The sequence below is a fragment of the Rhinoraja longicauda genome, chromosome 3, assembly GCF_053455715.1.
Source record: "Rhinoraja longicauda isolate Sanriku21f chromosome 3, sRhiLon1.1, whole genome shotgun sequence".
Classification (NCBI taxonomy): domain Eukaryota; kingdom Metazoa; phylum Chordata; class Chondrichthyes; order Rajiformes; family Arhynchobatidae; genus Rhinoraja; species Rhinoraja longicauda.
The window spans coordinates 51,442,584-51,457,563 of NC_135955.1; the positions used below are offsets into that span (position 1 = coordinate 51,442,584).

At 40.5% G+C, this 14,980-nt stretch overlaps 1 protein-coding gene and 1 long non-coding RNA gene across 4 annotated transcripts in view; one reads left to right on the top strand and one right to left on the bottom strand.

Annotated features, from left to right (window-relative positions):
* syk (spleen tyrosine kinase) overlaps nt 1-14,980 on the bottom strand; it is a 131,611-nt gene that overhangs the window by 40,158 nt on the left and 76,473 nt on the right. For all 3 annotated transcript variants that reach the window (XM_078396102.1, XM_078396103.1, XM_078396100.1), the window contains exon 3: nt 6,837-6,997. In XM_078396102.1, coding sequence (XP_078252228.1) covers nt 6,837-6,997 — 161 coding nt within the window. The remainder of the gene's footprint in view (nt 1-6,836; nt 6,998-14,980) is intronic.
* LOC144591990 (uncharacterized) overlaps nt 1-14,980 on the top strand; it is a 46,821-nt gene that overhangs the window by 29,281 nt on the left and 2,560 nt on the right. The window lies entirely within an intron of this gene.

Consider the following 14,980-nt stretch of genomic DNA (forward strand, 5'->3'; position numbering starts at 1 on the left):
TTCTGAGGGTGTGTCCAATCCAACTCCATTTTCTCCTTCGAATTTGTAAGCCAATGGGATCCTGGCTTGTTCTTTTCGACAGGTTCACATTGCTTACTTTATTCTTCCTCCAGATGTTTAGTATTCTCCTGAGGCAGGTGTTAATGAATGTTTGCGGCCTGTTTTGTTGTTTTCCATGTCTCTGATCCATACAGCATTATCTGTTTCACATTTGAATTAAAGATGCATATTTTGGTGTTGATTGAGAGGTATTTTGAACTCCAGATCTTCCTGAGCATGTTAAACACTAGCCTTATTGATTCTGCTTTATATGTCTGCATCTGCCCCTCCGGTGGTGTCCACAACACTGCCTAGATATGTGAATGTTTCTACCTCCTCCAGGGCAGTGCTGTGCATGAGGATAGGGTTGCTGGTTTTGGAGTGTATCTTCATCACCTGTGTCTTTGCTGTATTGGGTGTAAGACCGAGTTTTGTTGCAGCTTGTAAGAATCTGTACGTCTTCTCCTGATAGTGATAGATTGCAGCACCTTGTAAACAGGCTGGTGGAATGGGCAGAGGAATGGCAGGTGAAGATTAGTGCATTGAGATGTGAAGTTATGCATTTTGACAGGAAGACAATATAGACTAAAGAATACTGTGTTTAAAGAGATGAACGAGCAGGAAAACCTGGGGGAATGGGTAAACAAACCATTAATATTGGCAGAGCATAGACACAAAAAGCTGGAGTAACTCAGCAGGACAGGTAGCATCTCTGGATAGAATGAATGGTTGATGTTTGGGGTCGAGACCCTTCTTCTGACTAAGAGTCAGGTGAGAGTGAAACACAGAGATAAGGAAGGGCAAGGTGTGGAAATGTGACATCAAAGGAGATGGGATCAAGGAAATACATAATAGCTCATTGTTAGTAGGAGAAGGTGACAACGAACCATACAGAGATAAAATTTAATCAGGAGGACAGTCAGACAGATCAGAGAACTAGGAAGGGGAGGGATGGAGGGAGAGGCAAGGGTTACTTGAAATTAGAGAAGTCAATATTCATACTGCTGGGGTGTATGCTGCCCAAGCAAAATATGAGGAATTGTTCCTCCAATTTGTGCTGGCAGTGGAGGAAGCCCAGGATAGAAAGGTCAGTATGGGAATGGGAGGGGGAGTTAAAGTGTTTAGCAACCGGGAGATCAGGTAGGTTTACGCAGCCTGAGTGGTGAAAGCGGTTAATCAAGCGTACAAAATTCTGGGTTTTATTATCAACGGCATAGAACATAAATGCAGGGAAGTCTTATTCAACTTTTTAAAAATATTGGTCTGGTGTGAATATTGTATTCAATCTGGATGCCATGTTTTCGGGAAGATGTTTTAGAATTTCTCTAATTTTCTGGACATAAGAGAAGGCAAAGAAAAAAAAATAACATGAATGGTTCCTGAGAAAGATCATAGATGTCATAGAAGGTAGACACAAAATGCTGGAGTAACTCAGCGGGTCAGGCAGCATCTCCGGAGAAATGGAATGGGTGACGTTTCAGGGTCTCGACCCGAAACGTCCACCATTCCTTCTTTCCAAAGATGCTGAGTTACTCCAGCATTTTGTGTCTGCCTTCGATTTAAACCAGCATCTGCAGTTTTTCCTATAGATTTCATTAGAAGTATATTAAATAATGAAGGGTCTGGATATTGGAAGGCTATTCCCTTTGGTGGAGAGGTCAAGGGGTAGAGGTGAAAAATAAAGAACATAAATTAAGAGTGAGATGAGAAAAAAACATTCCGTGCAAAGATACTAGAGGAACAAGATGGACCATTCCATTGAAATCGCCTAAACCGAAGTGTAGTACGCAAAGGAGCGTAACGTCCACCATTTTAGTAGGCAAAACCCACTGTTCTCTATGCCTCTCGCAGTGTAATCAGTGTTTTGGGGGAACAGTATGTGTGATGATACCATTAAAATGCAGAATATATCTCATCTATCAATTCACAGATTTTTGTTATTTTTCTTTTAAAATGTTTCTGCAAGTTTCTGCCTACTAAAATGGCGCCATGACATACTATGTTTTTTTGGGTCGAGTAGTCTATCTTGCTCCTCTAGTATCTTTGATTCCAAGGCAGTGTTTGATTGGAATCTACAATGCACTGCCTGCTGATAAGAAGGAGGCAGGTTCAATTGTGGCCCTCAAGGGAGAAATCAATTAATATATAGTGTTGAAAACAAGGGGTTGAATGACTCCTTGTGTGCAATAACCAATGCATGTGCTAGCTCATCCAATGAGTCATCCAGTGAATCCTGCTCAATTCATCCTTTCCCATCAACTTAATTCTTTCCCATTCAAATATTTATCCAAAATAGTCTGAAAAAGGTCCCGACACGAAACAACATTTTCTCCTGAGATGCTACCTGACCCGCTGAGTTACTCCAACATTTTTTTGTCTATCTTTGGTATAAAACAGCATCCACAGTTTTTCTTACGTATTTATCCAATTCACCTTTAAATATTAATCCTCTACTCTACAGGATTCCAAATATAGCAATTCTCTGCATATTTATTTTCTGTATGCCTCTTCTGGATCTTTTGCAATCATTTTAGACCAGTACCCCAATTATCAAAACAATTGGAAACGGTATATTTTTCAAATGTACTGATTTAAAACCAGTAATGGTCACTTATTTATTCTGCAAGGTGATACATTACCAATGCTATGTTTGGCCATGCATTTGGTGCCATGTGTTTCTGTGGCCAATACACCCCACAAATAAAGCTTCTGTTATTCAGTGATGACTTTTAGTCAGGATTGCTGCACTGAGGATGCGTTGGGATCAAGGAGAGCTTTCTCCATTTGTAACTTTTGTATATTCAAATGATGCAAACTGGTTACTGGTGAGGTTCTGAATGCACTGCTTTGAGAACCACTGTTAATATACAGATAGTGTCAGCACCTGGCTGCCACTTAACCACAGGTCAGTGCAGAAAGTACACACACATACATTTTCGTTCAGCTACAAAACCACAAGCTTCCACTAAATATCTAGATGACAATTTGAGCACAATTGCTTTGTTTTATTAGTTACATGGATCTCTTTTAATCGTCTTGCAGGCAAAATGCTAACTCTTATAATCTCTGGTATGGGCAGACTAGTAACTCCATCTTTATTTTCTGACCCACAGGTAATTAAATAATAGAAATATATAGTATCATAATCATACAGCACGGAAACAGGCCCTTCAGCCCCATGTCCATGCCAACTAAGATGCCCCATCTAAGCTAGTCCCATTTGCCCACATTTGGCTTACACCCCACAAAATCTTTCCTATCCATGTACCCATATTTCAAAGTACATTTTAGATGTTGTCATTGTACCTGCTTCAATGACCTCCTTCAACAGTTCATTTCATATTCGCACTGCCCAGGGACCATTGTGTAGATTATAGAGAATAATGCTCTTGGGACAGAACTTTACAATCCAGGATCTTCTGCTCGAAGTTCAGGTAATGAAGACACGATAACACCCATCCCCCTCCCATATCTTATCTATTGAAATCTTAAAATTGATGGACAGGAAACTTTATAGCCGTAGTACTTCAGTATTCAATTCCCCAGCCTTGTGAAGTGTGCCAAAATGTCTGTCAGAAGAAACCTGTGGAGATTCAAGGAACTGCAGATGCTGGGATCATGAGTAAAATACAAAGCACTGGAGGAATTCGGTGGGTTAGGCTGCATCTGTGGAAGGAATGTTGCCCGACCTGCTGTTCCTGCAGCACTTTGTGTGAAAACTGCTTAGAAAGCAGGCTGAAGTGTCCAATGTCTGAATAAAACATTAGTAATGTCAATTATCATTGATTCAAATTGTCATTACTACAGGACTCATACGTTGCAGGAGCTGATACTTCCATGAAATCTGTGCTACCCACACACAGATTGGGATATTTCTGCTATCTGCTAATTAACTGGAAAAAAATCTGAGCACAAATGTTTTCCATTCAAATTTGCAGTGACTAGTGGGGTGCCGCAAGGTTCGGTGCTGGGACCCCAGTTATTTACAATATATATTAACGAATTAGACGAGGGAATTAAATGAAACATCTCCAAGTTTATGGATGACACAAGGCTGGGTGGCAGTGTGAGCTGCAAGGAGGATGCTATGTGACTGCAGGGTGACTTGGATTGTTTGGATGAGTGGGAAGATGCATGGCAGATGCAGTATAATGTGGATAAATGTGAGGTTATCCACTTTGTTGGCAAGAACAGGAAGGCAGATTATTATCTGAATGGTATCAGATTAGGAAATGGGGAGGTGCAACTAGACCTGGGTGTGCTTGTACATCAGTCACTGAAAGTAAGCAGGTACAGCAGGCAGTGAAGAAAGCTAATGGCATGTTGGCCTTCATTGCAAGAGGATTTGTATTTGGGAGCAATGAGGTCTTACTGCAGTTGTACAGGGTCCTGGTGAGACCGCACCTATAGTATTGTGTACAATTCTAGTCCCCTCATTTGAGGAAGGACATTAATGCTATTGAGGGAGTGCAGCGTAGGTCCACCAGGTTAATTTTCAGGATGGCGGGACTGATGTATGATGAAAAAAATGGGTCGACTGGGCTTGTATTCACTGGAATTTAGAAGGATGAGAGGAGATCTTATAGAAACATAAATATAGAAATTTAAAATTCTTAAAGGATTGGACAAGCTAGATGCAGGAACAATGTTTTTGATTTTGGGACAGTCCAGAAACGGTGGTCACAGTTTAAGAATAAGGGGTAGGCCATTTAGGACTGAGATGAGGAAAAATGTTTTCACCCAGAGAGTTGTGAATCTGTGGAATTCTCTGCCACAGAAGTCAGTGGAGGCCAATTCACTGGATGTTTTCAAGAGGGAGTTAGATTTAACTCTTAGGTCTAAAGGAATCAAGGGGTATTAAGAAAAAGCAGGAATGGGGTACTGATTTTAGATGATCAGCCATGATCATATTGAATGGCTGGTGCTGGCTCGAAGAGCCGAATGGCCTATTCCGGCACCTATTCTTCTATGTTTCTATGTTCTATGTTTCTATGTTTCAAATGCAGCTCAGACATAGTTTAGTTTAGAGATTATAGCATGGAAGCTGGCCCACCAAGTCCATGCTGACCAGTCATCCCCACACACCAACACTTAGCTACACACTAGGGACAATTTACAATTTTACCAAAGCCAATTAACCTGCACCAGGAGAAAACCCATGCAGGTCATTGGGAGAATGTACAAACTCCACACAGACAGCATTGATAGTCAGGATCGAATGCAGGTCCCTGCACTGTAAGGCAACAACTCTACCACTGTTGCAGCATTTGCCAAGGGACAATGCTGATTGTGGGCACAGGGGAAAACAGACCCATTCCTTTCATTTCAGCAATGTGTAACATCCTTAACATCAAATTTGGACTTTGTTAGGTTCAGCTTTCAAGTTAACAAGGCACAGTTCTCAAGAGCACCATTTCTGGAGCTATAGGATGGAACTTCCTGGCCCAGAGCTGGAGCTGCGTGTTTCTGGCCAGGGCAAACCCTCTTCCTGGCAGAACAAGCAGCAGAGAAGGGAGAGTAAATTCCACTTTGGCCACATCTCACTCCAGTCCCAAATAAAAGGTATTGCTATGCAAATGAGTATCCATTTTTTTACAATTTAAAAATGAGTACTGATTAACCAAAGAAATTAATTCCATTTCTCTCCTCAGATGTGGAAAAAATGCTGAGTGTTCCAGCATTCAATGAATATCATTGAATGATATTAGTAACTTATTAACTTTATTTATATGCTGTAACTGTAATTCTTTTTTGTGCACAATCCGCAGGCATTGCCACTTTCATTTCACTGCACATCGTGTATGTGTATGTGACAAATAAAATTGACTTTAACTTTATCATGCCCCATCCTGCCCTTAGAGTGACCAAGTCACCTTAGCACAGCTCATTGCACAGTTCACATGCTGTAAAGGCTATTTAAACATTACTTTGACGTTATTCAAAAAGCTAATATGTTAGCATCAAACTTCAAAGACCTCTGTAGTGACGAGAGGAAATTATAAAGTAAAACAGGCTGGTATTTCTTTCAGTTTAGGCCCAATGTCCCTTGTCCATTCTTCTCATGCCAAGGCCCAGACAACCCTGACAATGACAGTCCCATGGCTCCATTTCCGGGAACACTTTGCAATGATATTTTGGGCCTGTGCATGCTGCAGGTACATTTGGCTTACATACCTTCACCATTGCACCGCCACCCCCAGTAGTAGTTTGAAAATAGAATGAATGCTTTTCTCAGGAGGAAAGCATTAGGGAAATCAATCCCAATCCGCAATCATTCATGACTGTCCCTGCTTTTACCCTTTAAATCAGCACCCCATTAATTAGTTCAGATTAATATTCCTCCATAATGAAGTATTATGTGATCATGTAGGACACATTTCATTTTGGTAACCGCCTACTCTAATCTGCAGAATCATTTTAAACAAAATTAATTAATTCACCTTGAAAGGATATAACTTTAGAAAGAAGGTGAGGAGGGATTTATTTAGTCAGAGGGTGGTGAATCTATGGAATTCATTGCCACAGAAGGCTGTGGAGGCCAAGTCAATGGATATTTTTAAGGTGGAGATTCTTGATCAGTACAGGTGTCAGAGGTCATGGAGAGAAGGTAGAAGAATGGGGTGGAGTGGGAAAGCAGCCATGATGGAATAGCAGAGTAGACTCGATGGGCCAAAAGGCATAATCCTGCTCCTATAACTTATGAACAATTAACTTATGAACCTTCACATTGCAGGTAAAAAGGCTCGTAAATATTTAGAGAAATATACAGAACCTTTCAACTTCAATGATTTACTTACAAAAATGTTCCATTTTTCCGTGGACCTCTGAGCATGCATCGCTCAGCATTATCTCGGGATTTCTTCCCATGGAACCAAGGCATTCGCTCATGGGCTGTTGTTGCAATTAGTTTCTCCAGCTGTGGCTTCTGGCTGATGATTGCCTGTTCGAGAGCTTCTCCCTGCAAACCGAAATAAGAAAGTTTGTTTTATATATGCTGATATCAAATTTCAATCCATTTTACAAATAGTGTTTAAAAAAACCCAAATAACCTGAAATTAAACATCTTATCCCCCAACATTAGTCCGAAAAATGCAGGAATTGCAATATTTGATTTCCAAAATACATTGAATAAATATAATAATAATAATAATAATAATGCATTACATTTATATAGCGCTTTTCAAACACTCAAAGATGCTTTACAGGGATTTCTAGAACATAGAGAAGTGAATAAATAGATAAATAAGTAAACGAACAGAGAAAGGAGACAGAAGGTGAGGTGACCTTCAGTGGTTGAAGGCAGTGCTGAAGAGGTGAGACTTCAGTGATGTTTTGAATGTGGTGAGTGAGGAGGAGTCTCTGACGGTTTGGTGACTACAACATCGAAACTAGAAAGTATAGGTAAAAGTTTGTTACTCAGACTGGAAAATGACGGTAAATTATGCCTCAGAAATTTATGCTTTGGATACGGGAAATGGAAATATGATTTCAAATCTCACGATACAGTTAAAGTAGAAATGGACTGCAATTTTAACAAATCTGCAGAATGGGTCAGTAATTGGCAAATTTTTTTTAATTTAGAAGGGCTGCATGCTGTGCATAAGTATACATAGACCTTAGAAACTAAGTATGCAATGTTTACTTCTGTAATGGAATTATTTGGGCATTACAGGATGGCATCCAAGCCCCAAAATGACATTCAATGCACTTTGGCGCATACATTGCACACCGGAAGCTATAATGTGAACAGTGATGGGCGGGTCTATGGACACACACTTGTTTGGAAATGTGCAGAGAAAGTTCATAATACCACTCAGGGTATATTATTGATCGATGCAAACACAGCCGTACTGGAACGCAATGCTAAAGCCATCAGTTAATCATAATCAATCTCTATAATCTGATTTATCAGGACAGAGAGGTGGTCTGATGAAAAGAGAAGAGGTCCTTCCCTTGACAAGTGGTAAACCTGGGGATGAGGTAAACGTTACTCCTTCTCCTTGCCCGTAACTTATAATTTGAGTACTTGCTTCCTGTCAGCTGCTGGGTCTCCAGAATCATGGAGAACCAGGTAGACAATAGACAATAAGTGCAGGAGTAGGCCATTCAGCCCTTCGAGCCAGCACCACCATTCAATGTGATCATGGCTGATCATTCTCATGGGCTGTTGTTGCAATTAGTTTCTCCGTTCCTGCCCTCTCCCCAGACCCACTGACTCCTTTATCCTTAGAGAACCGGGTTAAACCCATGGTGAAATTAGATGCGATGCTCAACCTTCACTGTACTCTTTATTTTCCCCAATAGCCTGTAGCGAGTGAACAGACTGCCTGGGAGTTGTCTCATTGATATTAAACAGGTCGGTTCATTGCCTTTTGAGTTTGGATTCGTAAATGTTATAATTTTCACATCTCACCCGACACCAATCAGCTTGTTTTTTGGGATTGAAATTTGTCTTATGTCTTTCGAACAGGTGCCATTTCATGAAGTTGTAATAATTATCCATTGGATCCATCAGGAAGATTTGGGATGTGCACACAAATTTAAATGATTTTTTTAAATAACATTATCTCTTTAGTAATGGTTTGCATTTACTAGTTTAGGGTCACCAAGTCTCCCTAAAGACTCTTCTATTTAGCTGTTGGAGTCATTTACACTTGTTTTCCAGGTCCTAGATCCCTTGTAGATTATCACACTAAAATGGCTCAGTTTTGTAATGCAGTAAGGCACAAATAGCCTTAACGTGTAATGCAGTCACTCACCCAACTCCCCAGCTCATTCCCTTTCAGAATGGCAGGCAGTGGCTATTGGGGTACCGCAAGGCTCGGTGCTGGGACCGCGGCTATTTACAATATACATTAATGACTTAGGTGAAGGGATTAAAAGCAACATTAGCAAATTTGCAGATGACACAAAGCTAGGTGGTAGCGTGAACTGTGAGGAGGATACTATGAGGATGCAGGGTGACTTGGACAGGTAGGGTGAGTGGGAAGATGCCTGGCAGATGCAGGTTAATGTGGATAAATGTGATGTTATCCACTTTGGTGTCAAGACCAGGAAGGCTGATTATTATCTGAATGGTGTCAAGTTAGGAAAAGGGGAAGTACAATGAGATTTGGGTATCCTTGTTCATCAGTCACTGAAAGTAAGCATGCAGGTACAGCAAGCAGTGAAGAAAGCTAATGGCATGTTGACTTTCATAACAAGAGGAGTTGAGTATAGGAGCAAAGAGGTCCTTCTGCAGTTGTACAGGGCACTGGTGAGACCATACCTGGAGTATTGTGTGCAGTTTTGGTCTCCAAATTTGAGGAAGGACATTCTTGCTATTGAGGGAGTGCAGCTTAGGTTCACAAGGTTAATTCCTGGGATGGCAGGACTGTTACCCAGACAGTTGTGAATCTGTGGAATTCTCTGCCTCAAGAAAGCAGTGGAGGCCAATTCTCTGAATGCTTTCGAGAGAGAGTTAGATAGAGCTCTTAAAGATAGCAGAGTCAAGGGATATGGAGAAAAAGCAGGAACAGGATACTGATTGTGGATGATCAGCCATGATCACGGTGAATGGCGGTGCTAGCACGCAGGGCCGAATGGCCTACTCCTGCACCTACCGTTTATTGTCTATTGTCAACCACAATTCCACTTCACAAGCACTTCCTCGTCTGAACCCAGATCATCCTTCATCCCCAACACACCATTCCTTCTTAAGAATGGCTTTAGTTTATTCCTCTCCCCTTCTAAACAACCACTCCTGGCTTCAGTTCCTCCCCCACCCCAGATTACTTCCATTTATTCTCCAATTTAGATGAACCACTTTATCCCTTCCTCCCCTGAAATATATCATCAAATTATATGATAGCAACAGAAAAAAGTGACATGGGTTTAAATCATTAATTGAAAATTATAGACCAGATAGCAGACAACTTGCACAATGAGTGATCAACACAGTGAACAATATTACAGAGTGGATTTCATACTAAGGCTGGAAATAAAGCAAATAAGGATTCAATGAGAAAATAGTTGAATTCCATCACAGACCGTTTGGCTTCTGGTTCCTTATTCTAGTTATTCATCTGACTTTACCACAGCAATTAAATTGACTATGTCATGTCTGGGTACTATCTCATCTCCTTATGCTTCTATATATATATATATAAATAAATAAACACCTTGCACGTTTATGTAGATGGATTGGTTAGTATGTTTGCAGATTACACCAAAATAAGTGGAATTGCAGACAGTGGGAAAGCCTGTCAAAGGATACCGTGGGATATAGATTAGTCACAGACATAGTCGGAGAAATGGCAGATAGAGTTTAATCCAGAGAAGACCCTTGAATGTATTTATGTATAGAAGTCCATAGCTCCCTGAAAGTGGCAACACAAGTAGATAAAGTGGTAAAAAGGCATACAGTATGCTTGCCTTCATCAGTCGGAGCATTATGTATAAGAATCAGAAAGTCATGTTGGAGCTTTGTAATATTTTGGTTGAACTGCATTTGAACTACTGTGAGAAATTCTGCTCACCCCATTACAGGAAGAATGTGGAGGCTTTGGTGAGGGTGTAGAAGTTTCCAGAATGTTGCTTGGATTAGAGGATATTAGCTTTAAGGAGAGGTTGGATAAACTTAGATTGTGTCAGAGGTTGAGGTATTAGAAGTATGGAAGTATAGAAAACTGAAGTATATAAAATTGTGAAATGCATGGGTAGGATAATCAGTCAGAATCTTTTTCTCAGGGTGAAAATATCAAATAATAGAAATAAGAACTTTAAAGGCAGAGGAGAAACATTTAAAGGATTTGTGTCGACAAGTTTTTTTCCATAGTGGTGGGATCATGTTACACTGCTGGATATGGTTGTGATAGCTGATAAGGTAGTGGCATTTAAGAGGCTTTCAGGTAGGCACATAGACATGCATGGAATGGGGGGACATGGATCAGTTGCAGGCAGAGAAGATTAGTTTAGCTTGACATCATGTTCGGCACAGGTATTATGGGTCAAAGTTTTCAAAAGAGTTCTAATTTCTAACCAGGATAAATAAATTAACTTGCAAAGTCTTACAGCTGATAGTCATAAAAGTGAATTAAAATTCTCAAAACATCATAGTTGCATTTACACCTACACTCTATATTTGGCTGAAGTCTGAAGAATCCGTCTGAAGAATCCGTCTGAAGAAGGGTCTCGACCCGAAACGTCACCCATTCCTTCTCTCCAGAGATGCTGCCTGTCCCGCTGAGTTACTCCAGCATTTTGTGTCTACCATCAATTTAAACGAGCATCTGCAGTTCTTTCCTACACTCTTTTTATGGCTCACATGTTTCCTGCCAATTTTCCACTAACAGTGCATTGAGAAACTCCAAAGGGAATCCAAGCCCATAATATCCAATTAAGAATATTTTCTTCATATTCTCATGAGAAACAAATGTACATGAAGGAGAGATTTGGGTTGGGGAGGTTAGAGAAAGAGAACAAGACAGACAGAAAGAGAGGATGGAGGATAAACTAGACAGCACAAGAGAAAAAATGAAAGAGACAGAGGGTCAGGTAGTGAGAGAGATAAACTGGGGCTTTAGAGTTGAGGTGAGGTGAGGGAGGGAAAGAGCATTTCCGACTGGAGAAATTTATACTGTAAATATCCATAGATATCACTACAAGGATCATTGCTGAAACAAGGAAATGCCGATACTGGTTTACCAAAAAACCCCCACAAAACGCCAGAGTAACTCAATGGGTCAGGCAACATGGATAACATGGATAAATGGCGTTTCATGTCAGGACTCATCTTCAGACTGAAGGAGGGCCCTGACCCGAAACATCACCTATCCATGTTCTCCAAGGATGCTGCTGGACCCTCTCAGTTACTCCCCCTCCCCCAGAGTTTAAAAGGGAACAAGATAAGTATTGGAAAGACAGGACTTCAGAAGAAGGGTCTCGACCTGAAACGTCATCCATTCCTTCTATCCAGAGATGCTGCCTGTCCCGCTGAGTTACACTATCTTTTGTGTAAACCAGCATCTGTAGTTCCTTCCTGCACATTGGAAACACAGGAATGGCCATGGGGGAAGGGCCAGGGAATGGAACCAGCTGGATTGCTTTTACAAAGAGCCAGTACAGACTCGATGATGCTGTGACCAAACTATGATCCGATGATTCATTGAAAGCTGGGATGTTGGAGAACAACAGAATAAGCAATAAATCTCCAAAGAGATTGGAGATTGAATAATAAATAGTGGAAGGACTGAGACGAACAGTGGATAAAAAAAGGTGAATTCAATGTCAAATAAGGTATGAAAAGAGAAAGGAGAATCAAAGGCAGGATTGGGAACAATAGCACACACAGAATAGTGAAAACAAGAAACGACTTTTAAAATCTGATGTTCTTGAAATCTCATAAAATAAGAAGAGAATGCTGCATTGTCAGAGTGCCATCCTTTTGGGAATGTCCCCAAAGTGGATGCTATGATGGAGTGTCAGCCTGAATTTTGTATTCATGCCCCTGAAGAGGAATTTTAATCCACAAGCCTCCGAATCAGAGATTGGCATCACTGAGCCACAGCTGGCACACTCCAAAAGATGACAAAGGAAACTATCCAAAATAATTGACATTTAGTGATTTTATGTAGCGTGACAAAAGATGCCTGATTTTTCATGACAGGGCGTAAAAGCAATTTATCAGGATAGAATTTAATCTTTATTGCACGCACTAAATGGTCCGAGTGTGTGCACAATGTATTTCACTTCCATCATTCATCTCCATTGAAGTCAATGGAACTAAATTTCTGAAGCAGGCTACAGCATTACTTAGTTACTGCATGGTGCATTAAGTTCATACAATCAAATTCAAATTTCCAGCCAGACTTTGCTCATTGTTTACCACTAATGACATTGGTCTCGGCCAGGTGTGCTATCATTTGCTAACATGTCCAGTTATTCTTGAGGACTTTGCTCAATTCAGGATTTCTAACAATGACCACGTGGCAATGCCACGTTCACAATTGTTTCTAATGTTTGATGATGGAAATGTATCATCATGAACAAACAAGAGAGAAACATACTAGCCGTCTCAGATCTCTAACTCATTATAAAGGGGGATTGATGGAGTCCAGAATTTTAACATTTTCTTTTTAGTTGCAAAGAATCACCTTGCATATAACAACAAGTATAATTCTTTAAGAATATTCCAAAAAAATTCAAATAAAGCGAGCTCTCCAATCATTCTGCAGAATCAATATTTTAAGTCTAGAGATAAAACTTGTAGTAAAGTCCCTGTCCACTAATAATACATTTAGCACATGAAACACAACTTTCATATGTAATTTGGCGTCTATGTAACTGCAGCCACAGACGAGTGTAAATTATTTTGCACGATCAAACTGTGAAGGCAGCCCATCAAACCCTGCAGACAACAGAGAGAAATGTGCAGAAAATGCTTGCAGTGCCATTTACACATTCTAAGAATGAATTTTAAAAAGCAGCACAGTCTCATTGTGGTCTTCATTCTAAACCCAAAACTAGCTTCTCACTAACTCCATGGTTCTGCGTAAAAATGAAGTTATATTAAAATTGGTGGGGAATCGGAAGTGCTAATGACACTCAAATGGCGTGCCAGTGCAATCCAAGTCCCCTCTTGCAAACATTGTAAAGCACAAAATTGGTTACAGCACAAATACAGGCCATTCAGTCCAACAGCTCCATACTAGTATGGGTGCACCACATGACCCTCTTCACTCCCGCCTAACCCCTTTCAAAATATGGAAACACAGGAAGACAACCTCTGTGGAAAGCAAAAAGTCAACATTTTACGTTTAACACATTTATCAGAAATAAATTTGAAGAGTCACGGATTGCAAGTTAGTGCAGACAAAGGCAGATAGATTTTAGATTTAGATTTAGAGATACAGCGCGGAAACAGACCCTTCGGCCCACCGAGTCCGCGCCGCCCAGCGATCCCCGCACATTAACACTATCCTACACACACTAGGGACAATTTTTACCCAGTCAATTAACCTACATACCTGTACGTCTTTGGAGTGTGGGAGGAAACCGAAGATCTCGGAGAAAACCCACGCAGGTCACGGGGAGAACGTACAAACTCCGTACAGAGGGCGCCCGTAGTCAGGATCGAACTTGAGTCTCCGGCGTGGCATTCGCTGTAAGGCAGCAACTCTACCGCTGCGCCACCGTGCTGATAGTGGAAGAGAGCGTAACTGGGAAAATGTAGTGGCGAGTTTGGAGCAATTCACCTCCCCCACTATCTTGCCAAATTGGTGTCAACTACAGATCAAAAAATTGTACTTCCAATTCATATGCCTACGTTGTTAATGTAAGTGATCATAATTAGTGATTACAACATTGATCCGTGCAAAGCATCACTTCCTACTCTTTCCCATCTAACTAGCCTTTAACATGGATTTTTTGTCCTTCCCTTCTGGAGCTCAGTGACATTTTTTGATCAGCTGGCTATCCATTCTTCCACGCATTCTCTCTACAGGGAATGTGACCCAACTTATTGAATATTTCCAGCATTCTTTGCAGGTTTCCTACATCTGCATTGTGTCCATTCTAATGTTTGTCCTCTGACTCCAGGCATTCTGACTATTGTCAAGTGTACTTTATCAAGGGCTTTTTAGAAATACAAATACTCTAACTATTCTGTCATCTGTATCTACACTTTCAGTTATTTCTTCAAAGAATTCAATAAAAGTTAGTCAAATATGAGTGAGACACAAAATGTTGGGTTAACTCAGCAGATCAGGCAGCATCTCTGTCGGGCAACATTTCTCAACCTTTTTACCCTTGCAGAACCCTTGAAATAATTTTCATGTCTCAGGGAACCCCTACATAAAAATTATTACATATCTTTATTAATCTTTCTCTTTCATAAACTTAAAGTTCATAAGGCAAACATAATATATTTTTCTGAAAAATATATTATGTTTAAGCAAAAAAT